At 42.7% G+C, this 18191-nt stretch overlaps 2 protein-coding genes across 2 annotated transcripts in view; one reads left to right on the top strand and one right to left on the bottom strand.

Moving 5' to 3' along the window:
• CDKN3 (cyclin-dependent kinase inhibitor 3) overlaps nucleotides 1–6823 on the top strand; it is a gene marked incomplete at its 5' end in the record, with an annotated part of 7485 nt that extends 662 nt beyond the window's left edge. Inside the window, 6 exons of the mRNA XM_010082598.1 lie at nucleotides 161–216; nucleotides 1767–1811; nucleotides 3317–3539; nucleotides 4454–4485; nucleotides 5360–5463; nucleotides 6737–6823. Coding sequence (XP_010080900.1) covers nucleotides 161–216; nucleotides 1767–1811; nucleotides 3317–3539; nucleotides 4454–4485; nucleotides 5360–5463; nucleotides 6737–6823 — 547 coding nt within the window. The remainder of the gene's footprint in view (nucleotides 1–160; nucleotides 217–1766; nucleotides 1812–3316; nucleotides 3540–4453; nucleotides 4486–5359; nucleotides 5464–6736) is intronic.
• A 3971-nt stretch (nucleotides 6824–10794) lies between these two features.
• On the bottom strand, nucleotides 10795–16757 carry CNIH1 (cornichon family AMPA receptor auxiliary protein 1; the record flags this gene model as incomplete). The annotated part of the gene is made up of 4 exons (XM_010082599.1): nucleotides 10795–11301; nucleotides 12109–12252; nucleotides 13199–13311; nucleotides 16689–16757. Coding segments are annotated over 4 exons (354 nt in total), but the record flags the coding sequence as incomplete, so codon positions are not given.
• Between the last annotated feature and the right edge of the window lie 1434 nt (nucleotides 16758–18191).

Genomic DNA, 18191 nt, shown 5'->3' with positions numbered 1-18191 from the left:
TTCCAACCCAAACCAGTCTGTGATTCTTAACATTGAATTGTAGGTAGGTAAGTCTTCTCACAGTGCAACAGCAAATTAATGTCTGATAGTGAATGTGTTCTCTCTAGTCTAATAATCAAAAAGTTTGGGGTTTATTTATTTATTTTTTATTTCCCAAAAGGCTGTCTTTGTCTCCTGTCTACTCTTCTATATTCCTGGGACTGTGTTCCCTTCCAGGTAAGAAGCATTCACTGAAATTTGCAAGCATGTTTGATGCTGAAGAGATGTAATATCTTGTACACCAAAGTTCTGTGTTCCATTTACTTGGTGGGGTGACTTGTTGTATAATCTATCACTGGAATAATTATTTCCGGAACACCAAAACGAATCTAGATAATATCTTAATGCAAGATTACATGGTAAGAGAACAGTGACCATCATCCATTGTCAGTTAAAATATTTGACTTTTTAGCCTAGCTTCGTATTTATAACAAGCAACAACAGTGACTACTTTGACAAATAATTCCTTTATAAGATATATTGGGCTCAAGTTACACTCGCTCTCTGTGCTGACAGCTCTGTACGGCTCTCCGTTAGCATCTGGGTTGCACTACCATGGCCATGATATAAAAATAAACATATAAGCTTTCACTGTATTTTTAACTACCGAAACTGCAGTGACGGTGAATCTCTGTTAGTCACAAAAGAGACAGAACTCCTGGTGGTGACGATGTGAATTTTCCTGACTTCATTTAAAGCAGTTACTCAACTTTCATTAGCCAGCTCTGAGAAATATGAGCTTGTGACTAAAACCACAGTAAAGAACTGGAAAGCAAGTGTTGAATAATATTTGAACTTAAGGTATCTTGAAGTGGGTGATAGCCAGTGCTGATGAAAATCCCACTAACATCTCAATGCCAGTTAACATATATGCCAAAAAACAGCTGCATTATATTTTTTAGCTACCTGAGCTGTTCGTGTAACAGCTGTTTAGTCTTCAGATGCTAGCCTCCAGTCGTAGCCCTGCCGATACAGTTCTTGGTCTGCAGGATTCTGCTGTTGTGCTTTCAAAAGGTGTTTCGAGATATGAACAATCCTGACTGTTGTCAGGGCTGGCATAGAGATTGTGTGCCAATGGGGCTGTAAGTGAAGGAGGGGAGACGGGGGACCAGTCCAAATATTTTGAGCAATTATGTCTCACAAACCAAGTAATAGCTGTGACTGTCACAATACTCTGTAGGGACTGCAAAAATGCCTTGGTGGCATGATCTGAGGCAAAAACAGAAGTGGTGATACACTGAGGATTGAACAGTAAGGAGGATTTTTAACATGATTTGTGCTGAATATTAAAGAATAAGGAACTTGCATTCCTACCAATCCACCAGACAACTCTTAAGTGATCTCTATCCAGCCCTTTTATTGGTTGGAGTTTTTTGTTTTGTGTTTTGTCACGTTTTTTGTGAGTTTTTTGTGGGGTTTTTTTTAATATGTACCCTGACTTATGATATCCAAAACTTTTCATCTGGAAAAAGCAGAGCAGCTTAAAAACTTGGGCAGGTTTTTTTAATCCTATTACATGACAGTATTAAGCAGATAATGGTGTTTAAACTGTCTTCTGCGCTTGTGATCTATTTAAAAAATAAGAACTGTGTTTTATTTGGGGTGCGGCTTTGCTGTTTGCTTTGGTTTTGGTGGGAGGTTGTCTGTGCTCTATTCTTCAGCTGTAGCAGCCATTCCATAAATGTCACTCACCTGGAGTGGTAATTGTCATTTATAATTCATTTTAGGTTGCAGGTTTAAGGATGTTAGAAGAAATCTTCAGAAAGATATAGGTGAGTCTTCTAGCCAGTGTGTAAGCGTTTCTCACTTCCATGTAAGGGGCAAGAATGCCACACAAGTAAAGTGAAAATGTAAGATACCAAGGGGCTAGAGGTTTATCTTAGTCTGGAGGCTGCTGGAGTTGCTGTTTATTTAGTCTGGGTATAAGGAGCGAGACACCAGTTATCTAAAACCTGGCTTGACTTTGAGATGTGGTGGTGTTTTAATCATGATTCTATAATGGATGCTGTAGTTGTCTGTCTGACATGCCATGATGTTAGAATGCAGAGCAGTTCTTTACAAAGTCTTGATGAGGGCATGTCTGACAGCAGTGTCTGAGTTTTAGTAACACTGCTTGAAGATGCACAGTCACTGTTACGAGTACTAGATATCACTTTCAAGCGTGCAGTGCCACTTTCTCTGTGGCTTCTCTACCAAATATTGAATAAGTAGTCAGGATATTTCTGGGCTGGAGCTATGCAGGCGTCTGTGTATCTTTCACAGTGACCACGAGCTCTGCTAAGTCACGTGCAGGAGAAGGCACCTTCAAAACAGCTAGGACCAAGATGAATTACAAACTTGCAGTCTCCTATTCCTAAAGTGAGATTGGGATAGAAACAATGAAATCATGTAAAGATTTATGCCCTTATCCATCTGTAAACACTAGTAGAGCAGAGACTAATGGCAAAAACCCACAGTGTTTGGACACAGCCACAGCCAGACATGGGACAGAATCATGCTGAAGCTGGCAGTAGTTATCAGGCTGTTCTGAGTGCTGACATGCTTTCTAGTGAGGCTTATCTCAAGACTCTGAACTGAGCAACTTTGTCTCATGGGTTACCTGAAGGCAAATGTTCAAAAAAAAAGTTCAAGAGGGACAGGGAACTGCTGGAGAGAGTCCAGCGCAGAGCCACAAAGATGATGAAGGGAATGGAGCATCTCCCTTATGAGGAAAGGCTGAGGGAGCTGGGTCTCTTTAGCCTGAAAAAGAGGAGACTGAGGGGTGACCTAATTAATGTTTATAAATACGTGAAGGGTGAGTGTCAGGAGGATGGAGCCAGGCTCTTCTCTGTGACATCTAGTGATAGGACAAGGGGCAATGGGTTCAAGCTGGAACATAGGAGGTTCCGCTTGAGTATGAGGAAAAACTTCTTTACAGTGAGGGTGACAGAGCACTGGAACAGGCTGCCCAGAGAGGGTGTGGAGTCTCCTTCTCTGGAGACATTCAAAGCCCGCCTGGATGCGTTCTTGTGTGATCTGATCTAGGTGTCCTGCTCCGGCAGGGGGATTGGACTAGATGATCTTTTGAGGTCCCTTCCAATCTCTAACATTCTGTGATTCTGTGATTCTGTGAAATGTGGGACTCAGTAGAAGTTAATGCTGCTGAAAGCAAAATTGCTAACTCCTGTTGTCTTAAACTCAAAGATTAAACAAAAGAATCAGTACCAAGTAGCTTATCTGTTTATCCTTAAGCTTGGTAGGCTTTTGTTTATCTGCAACTGTCTTAATCTGTTGGCAGAAGAACTAAAGAACTATGGGACCCAGGATATATTTGTGCTTTGTACAAGAAGAGAGCTCTTCAAATACCGAGTACCAAACCTTATAGACACCTACCAGCAGCACGGGATCTGTGTGTACCACTATCCTATTCCTGTTGGGGGTACTCCTGACATCGCCAATTGCTGCAGAATTCTGGAAGAGCTCAGAAGCTGCCTGGAAAGTAACCGGAGAACAATCATACAGTAGGTTCTGATTGCCTCCCTTTCACCCCACATTCCTGTAAAAGATGCCAAACTTCTCCCCAGATGTGTGACCAGCTGAAAATGAACCCTGTCAAATGACAATTGCATTCTTAAGGTTAGTTCAAGCTGTGAAAAGCTGTTTGTTTCTCCTCATGCACCCTTTTGGAGCTAACTTGTCCTTTGTAAGATTTGAATCTCCCGTTTCCACTTGCTCTGTCCAGCGAGCGCTTCAAAGTGTGTGTTGAACGGCACCGTATGACTCCTTGCTGCTAGCCTCGCTGGTTATCAGGTGTACATTGTGAGTTCTAAGCTAAAGCAGCTGTTGTCAGAGGCTAACACACCCCCAGGCTGTTTATCAGGGACTCAGTGGGTTCCAGCACTGCAAAATTCACTCTTAAATTGCATGATACTGGTTAAAAGTGATTTATTTAGACATATGTAGCTGAGGGGGAAGAGCTTTCCAAGCTCCGTGTTCCCTGAGTGATCCTGTTGACAGCTCCCCACACAGACATCTGCTGAGTCCTTGGGCTCCCTGCTGATGCAGAACCCTGCTGCTCTTGTTAGCTCACAACTATTGTCAAAGCCTTAATCTGGAGTAGGATTTAAAGAAAATTGAGATTGTCCATCTTCACACCCTTTTCTGTCCTCCTGTGCCTTTGGGACTGTTACGATCAACGAAGGGGGACTTCAAAATTGTGGTTTCTCTAGAAAGATGATACTTAAGGAGGGCCTGAAGAATAAATGGGAGAGAGCCTTGTAGGTATTTCTATAGAAATTCTTATTCTGACTTTCTTGTACCTCTGCTCCTCTTGATTATATTAAGGCAAGAATTGTGTCTATTTACGGATTGAGGGGCCTCTGGGTGTTGCATCATACTACAGTTTGTTACAACCAGATGTTTTCTTCTCTTTCAGCTGTTACAGTGGCCTTGGACGCTCGTGTCTCAGTAAGCAGTTGTCTTCTCCCTCCTATTCTCTAACTAACCCATCCTACAAACCCTTTCTTGTGAGAGCACTGTCCAACAGAGCCAAATTCTGTTTGAAGCTTAACCGTGGTTACAATGCCAACTGCCACTGCAGGTAGCAGGCTAGTTAGTATATTTGGGCCCATTTCTTGGGAAAGGTGTTGTCAAATGGAAATAACATCAGCTGCCTGTATAGAAGCTGTTTGTGATGGGTGATGTAAGTATGTCATTCTATAGCTCTGAGTACGTAGGGGAGAGGAGGGAGGGTCAGGCAGAGTCAGTCTTTCAGTTCTCTCCTACTGTTTCTGTCTCTTTCTCCATTTTCACTGCAAATTTTAGTCTCCTCTGATTCATGGGATTGTGCTTCCCTGAACGTCTCTTCAAGAGAAGGAGGACATGAACCTTTTCCTCTGTATCTTTCCTCGGCCCAATGTTCCCCCTAAAGCTTTCAGAGGCATTAGTTATTGCCTGTGCCACAGAAGGAAGGGGTGGTGATATTGCCAAAAAAGCAAATGCAGTCAGAAGACACAAAGAGGAATTAACTGGGTGTACTGGGACTCATTCTTGAAAAGCCTAGAATTTGCCTCCCAGTTCCTGCTGGAAAGGCAGGAGGAAAACATTGGGAAGGTTTTCCCCTGTTTCCAATCCTGCAGATTTGGGCAGGAGCAGCAGGCAAGTGGGCCAGTGCCAACAAACACTGCTCAGCAAAAGATCCAACAGATCTGTGACCTGATACGACAAGGCTGAGTTTTGCCAGAGTGGTTTTCACAGAACAAACCTGTTCCTGTGCAAGAGTGGCACTGCGTACAGCAAGAGGTGCTCAGTAGCATATGTGTGTATATCCTTTCCTTTACAGTAGCTGCATGTCTCCTGCTTCAGCTTTCGGATGCGCTGGCACCTCAACAAGCGATAGACAGTCTCAGGAACTTGAGAGGATCTGGGGCGATACAGACCATCAAGGTAATGGGGCTACAGCAGGTAACACACATTTCAAAACATGAGTGGAGAGCTCGGACAGCCTTCTCCTTCACAAAAGAATCCTTCTGTCTTTCTAAGAAGCTCCACAGCTGCTGTCTCCGCTGCTCTCTTGGGTTTGAGCTGCTTCTAGCTTTCTGCTTTCATGCTCATTCTGCCTTGTTCTACCTCTACTGAACTCAACCCTGCGTGCTCTTCACCAGAACTTGTTGCTTTTTTCTCCTTATCCCTGCTCATCACTCACTAAGCTATTGTCCCTTTTTCTGTTGCTTGCGTTCTCCTCACAACTAGGACATCTGCTTGATTTTTCTGCCTTGGTTTTGTTGCGTCTTCCTAACGCAGCAAACAATGTTCATCCTCTGTAGCTACCATGCCAATATACTGGCAGGCTTCTTTAAGAACTATCCCTAGCACTAGTGTTCAAGCCTACACGGAGAGGCCTAAGTTGCTGAACATAATGGGGTTTTCTCGTTTTGGTGGGATTTTTAGCCACTGTGTCTTCTAGTGACATGAATCCTAGATGTTACACTCTTAAAACTGTTGTGTACAGGAAAGTGGAGCTGACGTTTAACAAGTTTACAAGATAATAGTTTCTGAGGAGAAAGAGTTGCCTAAAGACCATCTCTTTGTTAGCTCTGAGCCTCCCTGGAGGACAAATCTTGTTGAAAATCAGTTTTCCACAAACCAAAAGGGCAGGTGGGGAGCAGGCTGTGGCCCTGGTTGCAGAGGTGCGGAAGGATATGAACAAATGTTATCAGTGGGAGCTTTCACAGCCACTTGGGACAGGTGATCTGTCCTTTAGCCTCTTCTGACCAACATTTTTATCCCATTTTGAACACTTGTGTATTAATACTCCACATGATGTATGAGTTGACCTAAACGCTTACTATAAACCCTCGTACATCATCAAGGCTGTGTCCTGCATCACGGACTCACTATGGAGAGAGTGACGCTCTTGGTGACCCAGATAAAGCAGCTTTGAATTCTGACGTGAAGCTCCCACCTACTCAGGATCACGTTTTGCGTTACCTTGAGCTCACACGTGCTCTTTATGAGGAAGCCCAGGATCTAAGCCAAGATCCATGTAATCTGTGTCTGACGATGAAAAGTTTCAGAGGATTTGGCATAAGCATAAGAACAAATGAATGGACTAGAGGGTGCAGTTTTCACCCTGGGGTATCAAACAGCTTTTTAAGATGGGTAGTACCTTTTCCAAAAGGATAGAGCACTCATTACAAATCTGGTTGTGCTTTTTCAGCAATACAATTACCTCCATGACTTTCGAGAGAACCTAGCTGTGCATCTGGCCACAAAGGATACAATATTAAGATCGGTATCACGATAACTAATACTGGCATGGCGTCTCTTTGTGTCTACGTGGCTGCAGCAGACTCCTGGATGAGACACTTCACTCCTGACCTTTACAATTTCTCATCGCTACTGCCTGTGTAACACAGCTGCTTGCTTTCACATTGTGTAAATGTTGGGATGGGGGAAGAAAATCCTACACGGCCTTAAAAATGGAAGTGTAATTGTGTTCATTACTGCTCTGCTGGTGGCTTGCATGCATACTGAGCTTGTTTTCAATAGAATAATGACCCTTACATGATGCCTACCTCACTTTTAACATCACTTGGTACCAACAGCGTACATCTCTGCTGCCAGGGAACTGGTACGCTTATGTTTTCATCTTGACATCCCACAGGCTGCTTCGGTGAATTTACCGAGTGGAAGGGAGGCCAGGCTGTCAAAGCAGCGACTGAATTTCACTTTTTTTTTACTTCATCTCTGTTCTATGTAGTGTGAGAATGGGGACAAGCAATGGGATGTGAAGGCAGGATCTGTGAGGAAACAGAATAGTCTGTAACTCCTCACAGACTTCTAGTGCCGATAGGCTGGCTTCTGCTCCGGTGTGAAGGGGAAGGAAAAGGGAGGACGTGAAGGATAACTCCTCCTCTCCTACCTTTGTAAAAGAGTCACGCGGGGATAATGTAGCTAGATAAAAATTACATCACTGGAGCTGTTTTTTTTAAACAAAAAAAAAAAAAAACAAAAAAAAAAAACAAAAAAACAAACAGCTCTAGCTTTAAACCAAAGAAAAGTCAAGCATGAAAATTTTCCTGCTAGAATGCTTGCCCCTTATCAACTAGTGAGAACTCATGCTAGAATGTCAGGGTTCTGCTCTTAGTGTGTTCAGTGAGATTTAGGCATGAGACCCCTCCTTCCATGAGCAGGACTGAAGATCTGTGACAAACCAAGCGGGGGGTGGGTTTATGTGACTGTGGTGGGAAGAGACACTGCTGTCGCTGTGTGGGTGAGTGTTGGCACAGCCCTTCTGCAGGCTGACACCAGAGAATGTAAATAAACAATCAGCTGGGGGCTGGAGAGAATCTCACAGCAACATCCCTGCAGCAGTCCCCATCCCTCCTGTTTAACTGTATCCTGAGAAGAGGAACAGACTTCTGAAGAAAACACGTAGACTAGCTCTGTCCTGTTCTGAGGAAGCGCTGATCACCCGCTGTAGTGCCCAGGTATCCTCCCATGTCCTGAGAGGTAAAGTTGGCTCTGGGAAGAAAGCCCCTGTCACCCAGGCTGTGCCTTTTGCTGTCAGACAAAACACTATTGGAGTTGAGGAACTGTCACCTCTGGGCTGGTCACTGTGCAGTTGCTGTCAGTTAAGTGTCATCAGGCTGTCCTGCCTTGTCACCATCTCTTGTTTCCTTGGGGTTAATTCTGTCAGTGGTTCCCCACCCCCCCCAGCGCTTCAAGAAACCAGCTGCGTACCAGGGCCAGCACCAAGGCAGTCACACTTCAGCACCCTGGGTTCTCCCAGAACTTTTTAACTTGCACTTCTGACCTTTCTCTGACATGTTTTGACAGTTTAAAGACCTTTGAAATGAGATTACTTAAATTCTTCAGTTCTTAACTGCAGCAGGCAGGACAGACTCCAAGTAAGCCTTTTGCTCCTGGGGTTAGTGGTGAATTCAAGTTCACCAGCAGAACTGCAGTGGCAAGCCACCGTGCTGGTTTCACCTCAGAATTCCTCTGTTCAGGAACGCTCATGTGCACTTTTATGTTAGATGCGTAAAGCCAGCCATCAGCAGGACAGTGTAAGTGTTGCAAACGTTTTGGTAAATATTCCTGGGTAAAGCTGCTCCACTGGTGAAGGGGTTTCCAGAAGAGATGCGTTTCAGGTTTTTTTCGGTTGAACTCAGCAAATCCTGCATTGTTTATTCTGGTGTGTAACTTGGCTTACATCAGCCCAAGTACCAAGGGAATGAGAGATTTTAGAAGACCAAGGAGAACTGGTGGCTATCAGCCAGTAAGTAATTTCCATAACAGATTAAAAAATGTACAAACATCCAAAAGGGTTAATTAATTTTGCTTATGCAGGCTGAAGTCATCTTACAGCAGTCCACAAAGGTGCTAAGCAGCAGGAAAATAAAAATGATCCAACAGGAAAAATATTCCCAAGTTTCCAAAAAGCCTTTCAAAAAGTCTTCTGCAAAAAGCTCAAAATTATTATTGGATAAGGAAGAAAATCCTCTTGTCGACTAACAACTGATGGAGAGGGACTGCAGAATAGGAATAACGAGGTTTTGGTGAGGGGGGTTTCCTCACAGAGCTCCAGAAGTGCTCCTGAGCCTCTGCACAGAAAACAAGGGCCACAAGATAACACCTGCAACCATTGCAAATGTTTTTAATAAATCTTGTAACGCTGAATGCTTGAGCAATAATGGCATGTGAAATTAACTGTCAATAAATGCAAAGAAGAAACACAGGTGAGAAAAACAATTCTAGATACCTAGTAATAAGCTGTCAGGTATCTATTACTACTTAGGAAAGAGAATTTGAAGTTATCACAGCCAATCCTCAGGCCCCCAGTACATTATAAAACAAGGGGAGGAATTCAAAAGCAGAGAGCAGGAAACTGCCGCTCTAAATCCCCTGGGCACTCAGATCTTGTGTGATGACAAGGCCTGGCCTCCTCCAGCTTAGAAAATGAAAATTTGCAGAGGAGAAAGGATAATCACAAAGCTACGGAAGGACTTCCAATCGAGAAGAGATTACACAGACTTATCTGTTTTGACAGAGGACATGATGAAGGTCTATTCAGTCATTCCACTATTAATAAGGTGGAAAGGGGGAAATTTTCAGTATGTCTTAAAAAATAAGAGCTTAGAGGCACTAAATGAAGTCCAGCAGAACTTTTAAACAAGACTTTTTTACATACTGAGTAATTTCATGGCTGAACTCCTTGTCCCAGGGTATCTTCCACACTGAGTTATAAAAGCACTCGGAAAGCAACTGAATTACTGGAAGAAAAGTTGTCCAAGGCTGTTTAAGATGCTGAACCTCTAGCTCAGGAATCTGTAACAGGTAGATTTCCAAATAATTTCTCCCACTATTCACGAAGAGACATTCAGTACCTGCCGTCTTTCATATTCTTTCTCCTCGATGCTTGGCACTGCCCAACACACCAGTATCTTTGCAGCTGAACCTAGGCAGCCACTCGTACGATGTTTATTGCAGCTAACACTCGACAGACCCAAAGTGAGCAAATAAACAGTTTATACAAAATGTTTTACTAGAACTGGGAAATTATTCATTATTTTCCAGCATAGGTAAATGAAAAAGATTCCTACTTATTACTCCTAAATTAAGCAGCTGTTGCAGCAACAATTTACAACGCAATATCATCTGAAACATCTTCCCCCTAATCCATCCACTATTTATCTGCAGACCCATGAAAAAAAGCAGGAAATCGGAGCTTCCCTTGTCCAGATGTAACTTGATTCAGTGCTCTATTTTTAACAGGTAATGCGATTATCCATCATAAAACAAACAGATGAATACAGCGAGTATCTGTTCAATTTAAAAACCAAACAAGGCACCAGGTAAAAAGTGTTTCTGAATTTGAGATTTTTTTTTTTTAATTACTTTTTTTTAATTGCACTAAGGAACAGCAGGACAGTTTCACAATCTCACTTTCTGCTTTGAAAATGTCCGTAACATTACTCTTAAACTCAAAAGTTAATTTCATCACTGGACTTGATAAATGTTGTAGGTTTGTCCATCTGTTAATAAGACCGCACAGACATTAAAAAAAACCCAATACATAATTTAAATTCATTCCTTCGTGGACAATTCAACTTCTCTTACCACAATGACATACGCTTGAGATTAAAGCAAAGCTAACGTTCAGTGAAAATACAGAATTTTCTGAACCATGCATATACAGGGAAAAATGAACCAGATGATAGAAAAAAAATAAAATCAAATAAACCAAAACAGAACTCCTCTTTTTGCAATTGTGTCCAGGAAGTCATCTCTTAAGACCAACGTCGCCTACAGGTAAAAAACTCAGCACTTCCAGTCCTTCCCAAGCCCTTGGCAGCTACAGCTGATTTATAGTGGGATACACAAGTCCAAAAGAGCCACTACAAAGCCCAGCCTAAAGAAAATCCCTAGTGTGCTAAGGCTAGTCAGTAACAAATACCTACTTGAAGATTATGGCTGTTCCTTACGGAGTGCAAAGTTCAAACCCCGGTAATCTTTACATTAATCTACATGTAATTCTTTAATTTCAGTGTCCCAGTAAAATGTAAGAAAACAGTCTTTCCACAAGTATAAAATGTGGAAATATTTTAAAAATAGGGGAGTCATTGTTTTCAAACGCAAACGCGATCATCAGATTCCGTGTTTAATCTTGGTACGAGGTTCTCGTTGTAAAGAATCCATGTTGTGTGGCTTTTGCATGCACTGAACTGGAACAAAGCTTGCTGAATGTCTTCTTAAGAGCTCACCAGAACATAAATCATGCTGGAAAACAAAACGGAAATATTAAGATGCACCACTTTGATTAGTGTTATGCCTTTAACTATACAGTCTCTATTCTAAGGAACAAATCCGCGTGAGGTACAGGGATTGTGGCTGAAGATTTTACACAAAGTCACAAACACATCAGGAGGGCGTTATAAAGCATGACACGAACTGATGTGACAACCAGTTGTCACTAGACGAAGTGATATTTTAACAGGGAGCCCCATAAAAATGCGATGCCTGTGCGTTAAAAGCCTGAACTGTTCCAGCGGTGTTGTGAGAAGTACGGCATTCCCAGAGGAAGCAGGACCGCATGCCGCTTCCCATGTCACACCACTCAGGGCAGGTGTGGACACCAAGCAGCGAGTCGGCTCTTGGCTTGGAGGAAAAACTGGGAGGAGGAACCATGCGGTGGCACTGCCGTTTGTGCATCCCTCCCCTACTCACTCTTGGAATGAGTCTTCTACTTTTGATTTCAACTGAAACCACATTTACATCAAAATACCAACTTACTCTAAAAATGTTGCTGTTCCAGCTTAATGAAAACACTGGGGGATTTTTGTATTACACTTAAAAGAAGAAAAGCTTTGAACATTCAAGTCTGCAGCCATGGTACACAGATTCAAATTAGTAATTCCAACCAAATTAAGACTTGTGTTTTAAAACAGAGTAAACAGCTATTGTAGATTCTTTTTCAGGAAAGTTGGCACTATATATTCCTATGTATAAAATTTCTCTTGTGCACTGAGCCCGATAAAAAAAAATTCAGACCGAAGATTAGATAAGAGATAAAAGAAAAAAACTTACCCATATAGGTAGTAAAAAAACGATAGAAGGTAGAATGCTAATTTGCACCATCCTTCTTTCTGGCAATAGGCTAAAATATCTGCATTCATGATGGTTGTAGGATCATACAGCCCAGGGCCGCTCATCACAGGTCTACTCATGTACCTGGAAGCAACACACAGTTAGTTTTGCGGCGACGGCGATGGGAAACATTGGTTCCTGCCCCCCACCCACCAAGGAATACCAGAACCGAGACAGGGAATCGCACCCCTAGAGCAAAGTCCACCAGCTCCGTGTAGGAGATGGGAACTGCAAGAGCGATAGGAAGCTCCAAACCAAATGTGCTGATGGAAGAGCTTCCACAGATGGTGCCGTGATGGCTTACCTCAGCCTTAAACTGGGCTGAACTCTGGTACACCAAAGGGAAATGGGACAAATTGATAAATAAATGAAAAATGAGATTCCGTATGGAAGGGTTGGAAAAGCTGGAGAAGAGACCAAGGGATAACCCAATGGAGCCTACAGCTCTGCTCATCAATGAACGCACACTGGCTGCCGGGCTGAAGGAATACTCACATGGGTCAATACAAAATGATCCCAAAATTGTAGTTCAGCGCAGGCTACCAGCAGAAGGGATGCTTCTACCTCCACCCCTCTGATCCCTCCTCATGCCAGGACTAGCACAGACACAGCCACGCAGGGAAAGCTGTTTTGCTGGGTTACATTTCAACCAGCCCAGCTCCCTGCACAGGACTAATCCCAGCACGAGGAGAGGTGGTGCCCACATCTGAGTGGCAGGAGGAAAGCGGGATTGCCTCTGCTACGGGCAATCCCCGCTGTGAATCTGCAGCTGTAGCACCCCTTTGACATGTCAGCTACCTTCAACGCACAAACACAACTCGATTCTTGCATAGCGCAAGAGAATAAAAAAAAAATGACAGAGAGAGCAAAGTGATGGTTCTTATTAAATAGCCACGACAAATTTTCTCCATGTCATGTCAGAAAGCATCTTAATTTGCCAAAGACACAGAACACGTAACAGGAAGCACCGCGATGGGGGAATGAGTAACAATTAATGTGAGAACAGAGATACCGTACTCGTCAATATTACCTCCAAATATGATAAGCCAACAAAGGCATATTGAGACCCAGTGTAAGCCACTCTGCTGCACAGAGAAACATAACACAGAAGAATGCATGGATGAGGTACTCTGGAAGTACAAGCTGGAAAAGAAAAAGATGAGTTAGAAGTTGTGATTACTCAAAACAAAATGTGTGGTGTTCAATCTATTTTGGAGGTAATTTGGAGGTAAGCTATTGTTTAAAAAATATTATTTAAAAACAACACAAACAAGAACAGGACTGCAGAAAGTGAAAACAGCAACTAGCAGTATGTGCCTTGCTGTTTTCACATGATATTCATGAACTAAGGAGAAAAATCTATAAAATTAAATGCTCGGATCAATAGGGGTTTTATTTTATTATTAAGAGCACTGTTAACAGATTCCACGCTTTATACGTGACCTTCATAACAGAAGAGATCATCAAGATATTTCTGCTCATGCAACAAGAAATACCGGTAGGAAACATGCTCCATTTAACGGTTTATAAGCAAAAAGATGTTTTCTGTTTCCCTATTTTACAGCTTTGGTTTAGTATTTGTATATTAATAATTTTCCAAATTCAAACTATTGCCAAACCGAGGCAAAGCTTCATCAAACAGATCAGCAGCAACGTGGTTCTGCACAGAGACGAGCTCCTGCAGCACAGGAAGGAACGACAGCAGCTACGCGCGGACGGTTTGGGGCCTATGAGCCAGCTTCGTTTTCCTTCACGAGTACCCAATCTGCATGCTTGAGAGCATCATGCCTTCCAGCAGAAGCCCACAGAGCTAATCACCGGTTACTATGAAATCACACAAAGCGTGAAATGCTGGGTAGTATTAGTGTTATTAACAGTAATAATATGGAGAGATCCAGAGATTCACTGCATGCAAAGAGCCAGCAAAACCTCACACCCGCCACGAGAGTAAAGTTTTCTAAAACAAGTCACGCCCTACTGATATCATTTACTCCTTTATCCCACAATTCGGAAAGAAGCAAATCTGTAAGCTTTTGACTTCTCAACTCAGGACCACTGAAACATCTCCTCGTGAAAAATCCTCCATTTCTGCCTCAAGATTTAAACTGTCTGTGTGCACATGTACACACAACCACTCTGGCCCTCTTTTTGTGTGTGATATGACTGATGTTGCATAGGATGACTACACTGAAGTTTCAGTGTTTTCTCATTTTTTAATTCTAAGCAGACACTTTTTTAAACTCCAAGAATATCTTCCTACAAATCTAAAACCTACCAAGCAGCAGACACTCTCACCACCTCCTTTGCTATAACATTCTGCTTCTCTAAATGAAGAACACAAAGCAAACTTGCATCAACATCAACAAAAACAAGCTGTCATAGACAAAATGTTTCAAGTAAATATTTTTGTTCAGATCCTTCTTTGTATACCTACCATTCACAACCTGCAATTATTTATAGTAGAACAACAACCACCACCACCCTATCCCAAACACAATGCCTTTGGCAGCCTGCTGAGACAGATTTACCAGCTCCGAAAAATCTGTAGTTTATTTAAGTACACATTTGAAAACACATTTTTCTTTAACTTCTTTATTACACCCTACTCCCACACCAAAATACCTGTCTTTCAAATCTACCACATTTTATCCTCCCTGCCTCTCCTAAAGGAACATTAACCACATCATATTCTACCATGGTATGTACCGGAGAAGCAGGGGAGGAAGAAATCTCGTCCCTGAGAAGAGAAGCCATCAATGCCATACTAAGCAGTTACTATTTTGGGCTAATCTCTCTACTGAGGTGTCTCAATTCCTACCAGGATTTTTGATTCTTTGTACAGGAAAACACCACCTCAGTGTGTTTGTCCAGCATCATTTGCCAGATCCCCTCGAGACTCTGGATCCTAACTTCACTTTCAGAGCTAATCTACTTTCACAAGAACAGCAAATATGACATTATTGAATATTTTCAATTCACAAAGCTATCAGATAAATACACACTCCATGCACGTGGGTTAACAGAAGGTTAATATTTGCGTTCAACATGCGCATTATAATACTCCAAAGGTTGCGATAAGATCATAATGCATAAATGTAATGAGGATTTGCCTTCCCCGTAGCAGAAATGACTGTCCAACAGGCCAAGCAAGGGAAACTGTTAGATGCACAGCTATCCGCACAGCAAACCTCGCTCCCCGAGATGCGATCCTCTGCCTAACACCTCTTCTCCTCCTCCTCCCCAACCCTTCTCGTGCCGTAATGTTTGCTGTCAATCTATATGGTGTACGTCTAATACGCATTTCAACCCCCAGCTGCTGTAAATTCATTTTTCGTTTGTGTAATTTAGTTAAATCTTCAAAACACAATGAAGTTGCAGTCTGGGCTGTGCTGCTGTGCTGCCCCTGCATTCTACCTCAGCCTGGGCATGCCAAGCCAGAGTGAAAACCATGAGAAAGGCACAAAAAACCTGTTGTATCTCACCACATGCTCTTTAACAAGGATCTCTTTTATTATTGGCCTGTTACAGATGCAAGCAAATAGTTTGCCCCAAATGCTTTTCACAAACCAAGGAGCGTCAGAGATGCATCCAAGAGAGGACACCAAGATACACCCCTGATCCTGGACCATAAAACAAGTGAAGAATCAGTTGCCCAGAGCAGCTGTGGATGCCCCATCCCTGGAGGGGTTCAAGGCCAGGCTGGATGAGGCTTTGGGCAACCTGGGCTGGTGGGAGGTGTCCCTGCCCATGGCAGGGGTTTAGAACTCAATGATCTTTAAGGTCCCTTCCAATCCAAACCATTCTGTGATTCTATAAGATAACACCTCTCATATTATGTCCACCTAAATCCTCCAACAAGATCAGAATTTACTTGGTGAATGCTTAAAAAAAACCAACTAGTCTCCTATAATCTCAGGGTTCAAGAAATCTCGCTGGAAAAGTGCCATTTATTTCTATCTGAAGTTACTTCAGCGAGTAGGTAGGACAGACACAACGGGCATGTAACAGTTTTCCCTGCTTCACTGGGTAAGCAAGCAAAATTGTTTTGCACAAAATACGGGAATCCATGAAGTTGTTATAAACCCCAACAAACGAATAACAAGCAGATGAGCAGGCACACTAAACAAAACGGCTTCAAAGTATTAACAAATGTTCCTAACGAAATGAAAGGAAGTGGCGTTAAAAACATTAAACTGAAGAGCAGTACACACCTTTAACGCAATTTTGACTCTTTTAATCTTTTTGACCTTTTCAACTGTCTTTGTGCCGAAAAATGTAGAAAGCAGATTGAAAGAATGTTAGTACGACAGCTGACAAGATCACCAGCAGATTAATAACAGTCAGAATATTCAACTTGAAAGTAAAGATCAGACAAAGAATCTTCCCTAGAGCTGCTATCGAGCAGCTAGGCTTTGTCCACCCAGATGCAATTCTATTTCCTAGTTCCATTATATCAAGATAACACCAAAACCAATCACTTTACATGCACGGACTTAAAAAATGGTTAGCATGCAACTTACAGGATTGAGTGTATTACATTGGTCTATGGGATTCTTGTAATCAGTCTTCAGCTCATCAAAGGCTATAATCTAGAAAAAAATTGAGACAGTTGTGATTTTTCAGTCTGGGAGCAACAATGTATTTTATCCATGAACAGAAACATTTCGGTACAGAGCCACAACATTCAACTGCTGCCATCCTATTCAGGAACAGAATTTCTCCTGAGGAAGTTCTAACCATAAACCCACAGGTAAGACATATTTGAAATAGGTTATACAAACAAGAAAGCAGAAGATGCTTCAGGCATTCACAGCCCTCTGCCTCTGCCCTTCTACCTCCCCAGGAGAAACAAATTCCCCACATCCCCTTCAGCAGTTTTTAACCCTGCTTGCAGCCTGCACCAACCCCAAATGCCACAGGTGACTCTCTCGGCTGCCAGCAGGAACCTGACACAGGGGTTATTAATGAACAAAAAGCAACAGCAATCTTAACGGCAATCTTAAAATCTTAAAAGCCAAATGTCTTGTCTCATTACTCTCAAAGTAACTGCTGACCCCCATATATCTCCAAAAGGTGCATCCATTAAAAAATCTATGTATACTTAACCTTTTCATGCCATAAAAATCAAGGATGCAGCATGAAACACAACAAAAGCCACACCTACAGAACAAATGTCATACCAAATATTAACAAAGTCTTAAGAAAACCAACTTATTATGAGCATGAAATTCACTTATATTTGGTATAAGCCCCAATTTGTTTACAGGACAGGGCTTACATTACAGCAGAACAGTTTTTGTGAAGGATAACTACGGAGGAGCTCGAAACAGCACCAAGAACATCCTCCTCCTGTCCTCTCCTGGAGCAGCATCCCAGAGCTGACGGGAGGCAGCTTCCTACCTGGCCAGCTCTCCCAGTGTCAGGCTCCAGACAGAAAACTCTCCAAATAAGGATAATGACTTTTAAAAAAAAATCTCAAAAATTAAGTCTTAATATAAAGCATGAAAAGAATGCAACACAACTCATTATTTCTGTTGAATAAGCAAATTGACATCAGACTACAACATTTCCAACCGCTATTTTAAAGACACTGCGCTGATTTAAAATACTGTTTAATGAAACAGATGTATCTTATATCAGCACTTGAAAATTAATTTTATCGACAGACAGGCAGTGCCACGTGTTCACCTCTTCAAGGTAAGGATGAAGGGGGGACGAGAAGCAACACCTCTGCTTGCAGCACAGCTCTGCAAGGCCAGTGCGAGCCCTGGGGAAGTGGCACAGCACGTCCCTGGCTGAGCCATTTCGGAGATGCTGACGGGCACAGAGGGGACTCCTGGACCCCCAGCCCTCACACTGGGGCTACTGCCGTTGGGGTGGTTTCTCACAGGAGACTCCTGCAAGGCGTTTGGCCGAGCAGCCCCGCACGCTGCCCATCCCCAGCTGGCCTGGCCGTGTTTCACGTTCGGTTCTCAGAAGGCGCCTGAACCGTGCCCCTTCCCCTGTCCCCAAACACATCCCTC

The sequence above is a fragment of the Pterocles gutturalis genome, unplaced genomic scaffold (genome assembly GCF_000699245.1).
Source record: "Pterocles gutturalis isolate BGI_N339 unplaced genomic scaffold, ASM69924v1 scaffold43064, whole genome shotgun sequence".
Taxonomy (NCBI): Eukaryota; Metazoa; Chordata; class Aves; order Pterocliformes; family Pteroclidae; genus Pterocles; species Pterocles gutturalis.
This window is presented reverse-complemented; position numbering and strand designations above follow the sequence as displayed.